At 52.3% G+C, this 10,828-nt stretch overlaps 1 protein-coding gene across 6 annotated transcripts; it reads left to right on the forward strand.

Annotated features, from left to right (window-relative positions):
* The first annotated feature begins 316 nt into the window (after positions 1 to 316).
* On the forward strand, positions 317 to 8,476 carry POLM (DNA polymerase mu). Of its 6 annotated transcripts, none has more exons than XM_081535288.1 (11): positions 317 to 590; positions 1,905 to 2,088; positions 2,619 to 2,717; positions 2,843 to 3,013; positions 3,793 to 3,864; positions 5,666 to 5,786; positions 7,073 to 7,205; positions 7,349 to 7,451; positions 7,555 to 7,791; positions 7,870 to 7,953; positions 8,125 to 8,476. In XM_081535288.1, the coding sequence occupies exons 1-11, from the start codon at positions 415 to 417 to the stop codon at positions 8,314 to 8,316; spliced, it is 1,572 nt and encodes a 523-aa protein (XP_081391414.1). In that variant the 5' UTR covers positions 317 to 414; the 3' UTR covers positions 8,317 to 8,476. The 6 variants fall into 6 exon arrangements, 5 of the variants coding, with proteins under 5 accessions (XP_081391414.1, XP_081391415.1, XP_081391416.1 ...); XM_081535289.1 differs by having other exon boundaries at positions 8,184 to 8,476; XM_081535290.1 differs by having other exon boundaries at positions 8,187 to 8,476.
* The last annotated feature ends 2,352 nt before the right edge of the window (positions 8,477 to 10,828 follow it).

Genomic DNA, 10,828 nt, shown 5'->3' on the forward strand with positions numbered 1-10,828 from the left:
ACAAAACCCCCTGACCCGCGTCGAGGTCTCCCTTACCGCCCACTTCCTCCCTCTCAGCTCCCACCCCAACCCTAGTCTCTCCTCCCGGGTGGTCCCAGGAATGGGAGGGGACTTTCTACGAGGGTAATTTAAATAAGAGGTATGTGCTCTGGTCCTATTTGCATAGAGGCGAGGCCTCTACAGCCGACCTCCACCTCGCTCCGAACGACCCAGGGGGAGAGAACCACCTGGAGACTTAATTTGCAGGGGGCGGGGCCTGCTTCTTTAAGTGGAGCCGGGAGCCACTTCCCCTTCCAGTCGGCTTCCGCCCGCTGTCGCTTCCGGCTTCTGTCTGCTTTCCGCCCGCTTTCCTTCTGGCTTCTGTCCAGGCCTCCCCGCTGCTTTCGCTGGGCGCCGCGGGTGGCCGGGGCCCTAATGCTACCGAAACGACGGCGAGCGCGGGTCGCGTCCCCCAGCGCCGCCCCCTCCTCCGCGGCGCGCTTCCCGGGGGTCACTATCTACCTGGCCGAGCCACACATGGGCCGCAGTCGCCAGGCTTTTCTCACACGCCTGGCTGTCTCCAAGGGTTTCCGCGTCTTGAATGCCTACAGGTGCGCGGTCGTGACGAAGCTGCGGCTAGGCGGGATCACCCGCCGGGGCCGCCTTTCCAGGGCTTTCTTTCGGAGGGGCGCGGGGCGGGTGCCGGCCAAAGGCCTCGCCTCACCGAGGAATGTGGCACGCCCATATCTGTATCGCCGCGCCGTCTCGCCGGTCCAGCCGGGGGGCGCTGCTGCGTGGCTTGATGGCCTGAGCACAAAATGCCCGTCGTAGGGATTTTGCAGCTGACCAGCCACTTGTATACACGGTGTTACCTTACAGCTGAGGATATTGAGATCTGAAAAGACTCCCACGCAGCTGACCCCGGGGCGGAGGGGCACCTGAGGTTTTTGGATTCCAAGTTAACCCTGGCACTTCATGGTCATATGGCTTTTGTTAGTTTCCTTTTTTGTAAAAGGGTGTTAGCAGTTATGGCCAGGAGTGTTTCTGTAGGACAAGGAGAGAACATGCCGGAGGCTTTGTAAAAGTCATGCAGGTGTATATTGGGTTAGTAACGCTTCGTTAGGTGAATTCATCTTGCCCTGTCAGCTAAGCAGATCTCTTCTCAGAGCTGAGAAAGTGATTTACGTGAGACTTCAAAGAGTAGAATTAAACCAAACAAAACGATCACAGGAGCAATGCTAAGAGTAAGGGAGGAGGGTTCCCATCGTTTTGAAGTTGAGAGAGCAAAGTGAACCAGGGGCCAGTCCCCCTGAAGCTTAGTTAACCATACCCAGGGTTGTGGCAGACCCACTCAGGATGATGACAGCAGCCTAGAGTGTACTGGGCACTATCTAAGCCCTTTTGCTTATTATTAGCTCGTTTAATCTTTATAGCAAGCCTACAAAGTAGATATATTAATATCTCTGCTTTGCAGAGTTGGAAGTCAAAAGTACAGAGATAAATGATGTGCCCAAGGGCACAGAGCAAGTGTGGGGCAGAGCTGAAGTTCAAAACCAAGTAGCCTGTCTCCAGTACTTGGAAGTAGGACCTCCCCACCCCCCCGCCCCGCGCCCAGCCCTGCTTCCTGGACCCCAGGCCCCTGGCCTCTCCTTTCTCTGGGTTTGGGGGAGAAGAAGACAGACAAATTAACATCAAAAAAGGGTTGGGCTTGTGATCCTAGCTAGAGCGGAGAACCACAGCTTGGCAGATGATGGAGTGATGGAGATGTTCGGCTTCAGGAGGAGGGGCTGAAAATCTGGAGTGAACAGATGCTCACTAGGCAGAGGGGATAATATTGGTGAAGGCTTGGAGATGTAGAATGGAGCAGGAAGAATGGCAGGCCTGGGAAAGGGCTCCAGGCCTCACATTCTCTTCCCTCCACCCAGCCCAGAGGTGACACACGTGGTGATGGAGGGGACCTCAGCAGAGGAGGCTGTCTGCTGGCAGGAGCGCAAGACATCGGCTCTTCCCCCAGGTTGTACCCGCCCAGCGCTTTTAGACATAAGTTGGTTCACAGAGAGCATGGCAGCTGGGCAGCCTGTCCCTGTGGAATGCCGGCACCGCCTGGAGGTGAGCCGGGTGGAGGCTTAGGGTTGAGCCACTGAGGAAGCCCCAGTGCTGGCCAGACCTCAGCTGGGACGGCTGACGTGGCAGCAGTGCCTCAGTGTCCTTCCCGTGAGGTGGGCAGTGAGGGTACCATCCAGACCACCACAGGGAAGGTCCCAGTGCTTCCTGGGTGAGCACAGTGGAGGGGTTCAGGTATGGGCTTGGAACAGGGCTGCCTGCATTCAAATCCTGGCTCTTCCCATGAGCCACAAGGCCTCAGAGTCCCCATATGTGACGTGAGGGTGATAGGCACGCCAAGCCCACTTGGTTGAGTGGAAGTGACAGAACACACGCCCTGTGAGAGGTAGCATTGTACCGCTACTGCTGCTCTGGCCTCTGCCCTGTGCCTCTAGCAGTTCTGCCCGCTCAGAGGCGGCTCCTGTCCTGAGAGCCCTAGGTGACCCCCCTACCAGGAGAGGTAGGGCTCTGGAGGGCTGCCTGGTCCTCTGCCAACCCTGCAGCCTCAAAGCAGCCTGTGCATCGCCCATCCCTAGGTGGCTGTGCCCAAAAAGGAGATGCCAAGCCCAGCATGGATGCTGCCCTATGCCTGCCAGCGTCCCACACCCCTCGTGCACCACAATGCCAGCCTCTCGGTAAGCTGTGGCTCCCCCGCCTCCCTGGGATGGAGCCAGGCCCTCCCGTGTCCCAGCCTTGGAGGGAGGGTTAGGGTAAAGGCACCCCGCCATTCCTGCCTCTCACCAAGGACCCTTCCCTGCAGGAGGCTCTGGAGACGCTGGCAGAGGCTGCTGGCTTCGAAGGGAGTGAAGGCCGCCAGATCTCCTTCTACAGAGCAGCCTCGGTGCTCAAGGCCCTCCCCAGCTCAGTCACAGCCCTGAGCCAGCTGCAGGGCCTGCCCCACTTCGGAGAACACTCCTGCAAGGTTGTCCAGGTTTGTGCTCACTGCATGCAGAAGGGCAGAGCTGTGAATGTGAATAGGGGGGTGGCAAGGAGGCCTGGAGCCTGGTTAGGGCAGGTGACTGGGTGGCTCAGAGCCCAGCTGTGGCCACTGATGGTGCCCAGGCAGCGGCAAACCACCCTATTCACCCATATTCCTCATGTAAATTGGGTCAGCACCACCTGCCTGAGGCTGATTGAGAGGTCTCAGCCAAGGGAGCTGCCAGGAGTCTGGCAGGCTGGTAGCTGGCATCGTGGGCATTGGCCCAGACTGTCAGGGATGGTGGGAGAGGACCCCTTGAGCATGAGCATTTCTTTTTAAAATGTGAAGTTGTCCTTTTGTACATTACCACTGAGCAAATTTATCATGACAGAAAAAATACTTTTGAATTCACTTCTGTGTGTTTTTTTAAAATTTATTTTATTTTTTTTGCTGCATGGCATGTGAAATCTTAGTTCCCTGACTGAACCTGCATCCCCTGCTTTTAAAAGAAGTCTTACTGAATTCACCTATGTTTTATTTATTTATTTTTTTGAATTCACCTATGTTTTAAAAAAGCAGTTGTTGACGTACCCCGGGGCTTGTTGTTTATCTGAGAGGTAGCCCTTGTTCCTTGCCCAAGGGGCTTGGAGGATCCCTGGGTACATTCTTCATTACAAGTTCCCTGGGATCCTGGCCCCACAAAGACCCCACTTCTGGGTGTTGGGGGTTCTGCCGAGGTCTTGGGCCCCTCAGCTCTCTTCTTTCCAGTGAGGCTATGTCTCCTCCCACAGGAGCTGCTAGAACAGGGAGTGTGTGAGGAGGTGGAGAGAGTCCGGCTCTCGGAGAGGTACCAGACCATGAAGGTATGCAGGGCAGCCCTCAGCAGGGGCCCACAGCTCCACGGTGTTCCCCGAGAGCCACAGCAAGGTTACCACCATGTCAGGCAACAAGAGGGGGTGGCAGGTCCCACCCTGGGGTCAGAGAGGGTCTTACTGAGGACACCTGATATGCATGAGGCAGCCAAACAGATGCGCAAGGAGAAGGTTGTTTTGAGCATGGGAATTTTCTGAATCACTCAGCAGCATCTGTTCTTATTTGACTATTGATGGCATATTCTCCAGGATATTACATGCCCTGACATCTTAAACAGAGCACCCTGAACAAAACAGAACCTTTTTCTGGGTGCCACAGGGACGATTAAGTCTGAGGAGCTGCTCATCCTTGCATTGTCTCTGCCTTTTGTGATCTCACATGCTCATTTGTTGGTGTCGTCCTGCCTGTGTCCACGGCACACCTTCTTGCTGTTCGCACCCACTTCTGGTCTTGTGGAGGCTCAGTCATGCTTCTTAGACACCCCAGTTTTGTGACTGGAGGTTGTCAGACCAGCGACTGGTCATGGAATTGGGGCTTCCCTAGCAAGGTGTGTCAGGTGCCATGGAAGGTCACCCAGAATGTGAGGATCAATGAGGTGGGGAGCTTCAGAGAGGTAGAGGAGCCATGGATGAAGCACGGAGGGGCTCAGGGGTACGGGAGCAACACAGGAGTTGATAGGTAGAGAGGTGCCGAGAGGGGGCAGAGCCGTCTGTCTCTTCCTGGGTACCCCTGAGTCCCAGAAGGCGTCCAGGCCAGGAGAGAAGTACATGAACAATGAGAGGTTTATTGTTACAAACGTGATTAGATTATTCAGCATCTTTCCTCTCAGGAGTCTGTTGGTGAAAGTGATCCAGTTCATGCTGTTGGTTCAGGGGATCAACACAGCCCAGTCTGCAGGAAGTAGGACTCAGGGACATGAGTGCCACCCGGCTGTTCTTCCTCCCTGTGCACGCCAGCGGCCTCCCCACGAAGGTGTCCCTGGTGTGTACTGCAGCCTGTACCACTGCAAGGTTGCCCTTTTGTTTCAGCTCCAAAAGTGCCTGAGGAGGGACTCTTAAGTGGCTGGCTAGGGCAGGTGCCCACCCCTGATGAACGAGCTATAGTCAGGGAAGAAACAGTGAGTTTCTAGGGCCCACCGGTGTGTGGAAGACCCGTGCAAGGGCAGGCGGCCACCTATGAGAGGTTGGCTCCAGCAACATAGTTTCCACTGGCCTGGACACCTCTGCTGACCCATGGCCAGGCAGTGGCACTTGCTGTGTTTGTTCCTGGAACAGAGCCATAGCCAGCCCCCAGCTATTCCTTCCAGATCCTGCTAAAACAACCCCTTAGCTGTTAACTGCCCGTTTTTGCTGTTTTAGCTGGGACAGTAATAAGTCCCAGCTACTGTTGGGTGGGAGCAGTATGGTTTTCCCAGTGAGTGGACAGACTGTTAGGATGACTCCTTTGATGATGTTGGAATCATGGGCTAGAACTGTACAAGTTCTGAGGAGAGACCCTTTTCAAGGAGGGGCCTGATCCTTCCCTGCCGTCCCCCGTGATATTTGCGTCATGGCCTGGCTCGGGGTTTGAGTCCTGCCTGTGCACCCACTGTGTGACCTGAGAAGATTATTTAAACATGAAAAATGTGAGTAGGGATGCCATCTGCCTGACCACAGGATGACTTAATGAGGTCATTTGTGCAGTGCCACAGGGGTGCTGTCCTAGGACATGCCTTGCATGCTTCAGTGTCGCCATCCTCATCTTGCTGTAAGAGCTTTGCTCCTGACCACACTGTACTCATCCTCTAAACAGCTCTTCACTCAGATCTTTGGGGTCGGGGTAAGGACTGCTGACCAGTGGTACCGAAAAGGGCTCCGGACGCTGGATGACCTCCGAGAGGAGTCCCAGAGACTGACCCAGCAGCAGAAAGCAGGTGAGCTTTCTGAGAGAGGGCGGAGCCCTGGGCTTCCCCAAAGCACCGGGGCCTAAAAGCCTCCCACACCACAGAACCCTTAGCTCTGATGCATGGCATGTGCTCATGGCTCCCTGTGTGGCAGGGAGCAGGGTGAGTGTGAAAACAGGCATCTGTATTTGGTGGTTTCCTGAACCAGTGGAGTCAGGACCATTGCAGGCCCTTCTCAGTGAATGATAATGGTCACAGTAGCTGCCTCCTGGACCTAAACCAGGCATGGACCCTTTACTCCTGATTTCATGGAAGGGCGAGCATGTCAGAGAAGCCCAGGCCCTGGACACAGTTACCAGTGTGGTGCTTGGTGCCCTGGCCTGCTGGCTGATGCTCAGTGGGGAGAGGTTCCGTGAGGAGCCTGCTAGTGGGAGGTAGCACTATGCAATGGAAAGAACATGAACTTGAGAGTTGGCTAGGCCTGGATTTGAGTTCCATCTCTGCCACTTACTAGGTAGGAGACCATGGCCCTGAGTTTTGACTTCTCTGAGCCTCAGTTACGTTCTCTCTAAAGCATGGGATTCCGTGAGCTCCTTGGAGTGGGACCAGCATGTAGCAGGTGTTGAGCGGATTCTCCATCTCTCCATGTGGCCTGGGTTGGGGGCCCTTCTGAAGGAGACCCACAGCCCAGCACTCATGGCCTCTTTGAGCATCTTCCCAGAGGCTAGGGAGGAGAGGCCACCTGGGGGTCCTGGGAGAGCTGTCTGGTTCGTCAGCAGGAAGTGAGACCAGAGAGCCGTGTGTGCAGTGGAGCGTTATGCAGTGACATCTGTAGTGAGATCTATTGGTTCCACTTATTCATCTCTCCCCAAGGAATGGCCAGCAGTGCTTACTGAGCTCACACTGTGCCAAAGGCCCTAACTCCCATACTTAGTCCCTTCCTAACAGTGTGTGGAAGGTACAGTGATTTCTCTGACAGGTGAGGAGATGGATTTGGGTTCAAGTGAAGTGTACTTAAGTGGCAGAGTCATCCTCTTCACATCTAATACCTCCTAGTCCCATTTTATGGGTAGGAAAACAGATGTTGAAAAGGATAGTCTGTATCTTGATTGTGTCAATGTCAGAATTCTGGTGTGATGTATAATAGTTCTGTAAGAAGTTACAGAGGGCACGGAGGACTTCTTATTCCCTTCAACTATATGTGGATCTACAATTATTTCAAAATAAAAATTTAATATTTAAGAGAGAAGTGGGGTGGTGGTAGATAGCTAGAGAGGGCTGGGTTGGGCCACTGAGGAGAGCTGTACTGTCCACAGGACTCCAGCACCACCAGGACCTGAGTGCCCTGATCCTGCGGTCAGATGTTGAGGCCCTGCAGCAAGTGGTGGAGGCAGCCGTGAGGCAGGCCCTTCCTGGGGCCACTGTCACGCTGGCCGGCGGCTTCCGGAGGTAAGGGGACTCGACATGCCCTTTGGCTCAGCTCCAGGCCCTTCTCAGGGAAGGTGTCTGAGGTGGGACCACTGAGGTGAGCCTTCCCTCACTGAGGGGTTTTGGGAGAACATGGAGGCTGTGAGTCAGACTGGCCCCCTTAGGGGGAAGTTGCAGGGCCACGACGTGGACTTCCTCATCACCCACCCCCAGGAAGGCCAGGAGGCAGGGCTGCTGCCCAGAGTGATGTGCTACCTGAAGAAGCAGGTGAGGGGCTTCCCGCTTCCCCTGCTGAGAGTCCTGCTAGGATTCCAGCTCCTGGTTTCTCAGTCCCACATGGCAGTGCCTGGCCATGTCTGTTCTCCTCCAGGGCCTTGTCCTGTACCACCAGCACCAGCACAGCCACCAGGGAGCCCTGACCCAGCAGAGCCATACCATGGATGCCTTTGAGAGGAGTTTCTGCATTTTCCGCCTGCCACAACCACCAGGGGCTGCTGTAGGTGGTGCCCAGAAGCCCTGCTTCACCTGGAAGGCTGTGCGGGTGGACCTAGTGGTTGCCCCTATCAGCCAGTTCCCCTTTGCCTTGCTTGGCTGGACTGGCTCCAAGGTAGGAAGTGTGCTGCTGGGGCTGGCCGTGGGATCTGGGGTTGGTGGCCCTGCTGAGATGTGGTCACTTTTTCCCCAGCATTTTGAGCGGGAGCTGCGCCGCTTCAGCAGGAAGGAGAGGGGCCTCTGTCTGAACAGCCATGGTCTGTTTGATCCGGAGCAGGTGTGTTGCAGCGATGGGAGGCCTGGGGGTAGAAAATGGCTTTCTCTTTGGCCCACAGTCTGAATCAGCCCCAGGTCCCTCCAGCCTGGAACCCACAGGGCCCTCAAGAGGCATCTACCATAGGCCTGGGCACTGCCAGCATTTCCAGCCTCCTCCCCATACCTTTCTCAGGGAATCTGCTGCAGTGGAGGGAACAGCCCCCAGGCCCTAATGCCTGCATTCTGTTGCAGAAGACGGTTTTCCACGTGGCTTCAGAGGAAGACATCTTCAGACTCCTGGACCTTGAGTACCTTCCCCCAGAGCAGAGAAATGCCTGATCCTGTCAACTCCACCTCTACTCTGGAAATAGAGGGGGTCATTTGAGCCAGACTCTATTGGTGTTTTGGCCCCTGACTATTTCCAGGCAGAAGATGTGCTGCTGCCCCAAGTCCTTTCCCCTTCCATATGGGCGCCCTATCTGTGAACCACCACTCCCCCACCTATACCCAGTTCAAGATGTAATGAAATTAGCATGTGGAACAAACGAAGCTGTATTTTCTGAATGTGCTTGCTGGTGTGGGTGACTAAGGAGCATGGTGTCTGGTTCTGCCCAGAGGTCAGCTTTAGGGTGTCAGTGAGGGTGGTGGATGTTGATCTAGCAAATAGACTTCCAGTTATTTCTCCAACAAAAATGGGTTTATTCAGGATCAGCAGAGAATCGGTCTGTAACCATGGCAAGCTGTGTGCAAGTACCCAGCAAAAATGGAGAGGAAAACTTTTATAGAGGGGAAAAAGGAATTTGGGAGGCCTATAGTAAATATGAGTCCACAGCATTTTGTTGGCTGAGTCCTTGTCAGGAAAGAAGTGTAGGTCTTTCTTTCTGTTTGGGCTTTTACTATCGTTATAGGGCATGAGCGCTCGCCCTTCTGGTCTCCCAACTCTTGAGGTTTCTGTTTATTTTTTTAACATTTCCCCCTTTCAATCAAGATCTTTTTCTGAAAGCATCACTAATCTGAGTCAGGTTTTCTAGTTTCAGGGTCTTATTGACCTTCTATGCAAGGAAAGGCTTTTCCTGGGTATAGTGTCCCACATCAGGGAGAAAATGCACAGATTGGAGATCTGTTGAAGTCATATTTAAGAAACGAGGGGTAGGAGGGAGAACTCTTAGGCACTTTTTATCGAAAGTCCATATGTTACCAAGATCCTAGATGTTAAAGAGCATGTGTAGCATTATGTCATCAAAGGTTTGGTGACAAATTTCCAGCAGGCCTGGTCTAGATATCTTTGGAAAGCTGTCTCAGCAGATGTCATCTGCTTCAATTAAAGGAAATCTACTTTCAGGTCACCAGATGATTTGAAGGTCCAGACAAGGTTTGGTGCTTTCCTTAGGTGTATCAGATGAAAATAAGAGTTGTATTCCTTGGAGTTTTGCAGCATAAGAGGGTTAGTAGTACTGATAGCAGCCTTCTTCTCTTGGTGTCTTTTCCAACAGAAGAAATTTCCAGGTTGCAAGATATGATGATCAAAGTCTTTCTCTCCCAGGAGTGCACTGTGAAAAAGATTGTTTTACCAAAACGTGATTTTGTTTTGTTTTTTCCTTAAAATATTTATTTATCTGGTTGCTTCAGGTCTTAGTTGTGGCATGCAGGGTCTTTTGTTGGGGCTTGTGGGCTTCTCTCCAGTTGTGGCACTCAGGCTATAGAATGCACAGGCTCAGTAGTTGCAGTGCTGGGGCTTAGTTGACCCGTGATATGTGGGATCTTAGTTCTCTGACTAGGGACCGTGTCCCCTGCATTGCAAAGTGGATTCTTAACTACTGGACCACCACGGAAGTCCTAAAACATGGTTATTTTTAAAAGAAACAATTAGGCCTTTGTAGTATTGGAGTAGCCCTCCTTTTTTCAGTTGGGAGTCAAGTGCACTGCACATCCTGTGATTATCTCAAAGGATATGAGAGCTTGAAATGAGGTTGCTGTACGATTTAGAAAGACCAACAGCAATGCTTTTGAAAAAGGTAAGTGGAGGGTCACTACAAGTTTTGCCAATTGAATCTTAATAATGCTGTTAGGTTATACCTGAATGATCTAGTGGTTTTCCCTACTTTCTTCAATTTTAGTCTGAATTTGGCAATAAGGAGTTCATTATCTGAGCCACAGTCAGCTCCCAGTCTTGTTTTTGCTGACTGTATAGAGCTTCTCCATCTTTGGCTGCAAAGAATATAATCAGTCTGATTTTGGTATGGACCATCTGGTGATGTCCATGTGTAGAGTCTTCTCTTGTGTTGTCAGAAGAGAGTGTTTGCTATGACCAGTGCATTCTCTCTCTCTCTATTAGCCTTTGCCCTGTTTTGTTCTGTACTCCAAGGCCAAATTTGCCTGTTACTCTAGGTATCTCTTAACTTCCTACTTTAGTATTCCAGTCCCCTATAATGGAAAGGACATTTTTTTGGGGTGTTAGTTCTAGAAGTTCTTGTAGGTCTTCATAGAACCGTTCAACTTCAGCTTCTTCAGCATTACTGGTCAGGGCATAGACTTGGATTACTGTGATATTGAATGGTTTGCCTTGGAAATGAACAGACATCATTCTGTTGCTTTTGAGATTATATCTTAAGTATGGCATTTTGGACTCTTTTGTTGACTATGATGGCTACTCCATTTCTTCTAAGGGAATCTTGCCCACAGTAGTAGATATAATGGTCATCCAAGTTAAATTCACCCATTCCAGTCCATTTTAGTTCACTGATTCCTATAATGTCAATGTTCACTGTTGTCATCTCCTGTTTGACCACTTCCAATTTACCTTGATTCATGGACCTAACATTCCAGGTTCCTATGCAATATTGTTCTTTACAGCATCAGACCTTGCTTCCATCACCAGTCACATCCACAACTGGGTG

Source organism: Giraffa tippelskirchi, chromosome 10, assembly GCF_054371585.1.
Source record: "Giraffa tippelskirchi isolate mGirTip1 chromosome 10, T2T-mGirTip1v1.2.pri, whole genome shotgun sequence".
NCBI lineage: Eukaryota > Metazoa > Chordata > Mammalia > Artiodactyla > Giraffidae > Giraffa > Giraffa tippelskirchi.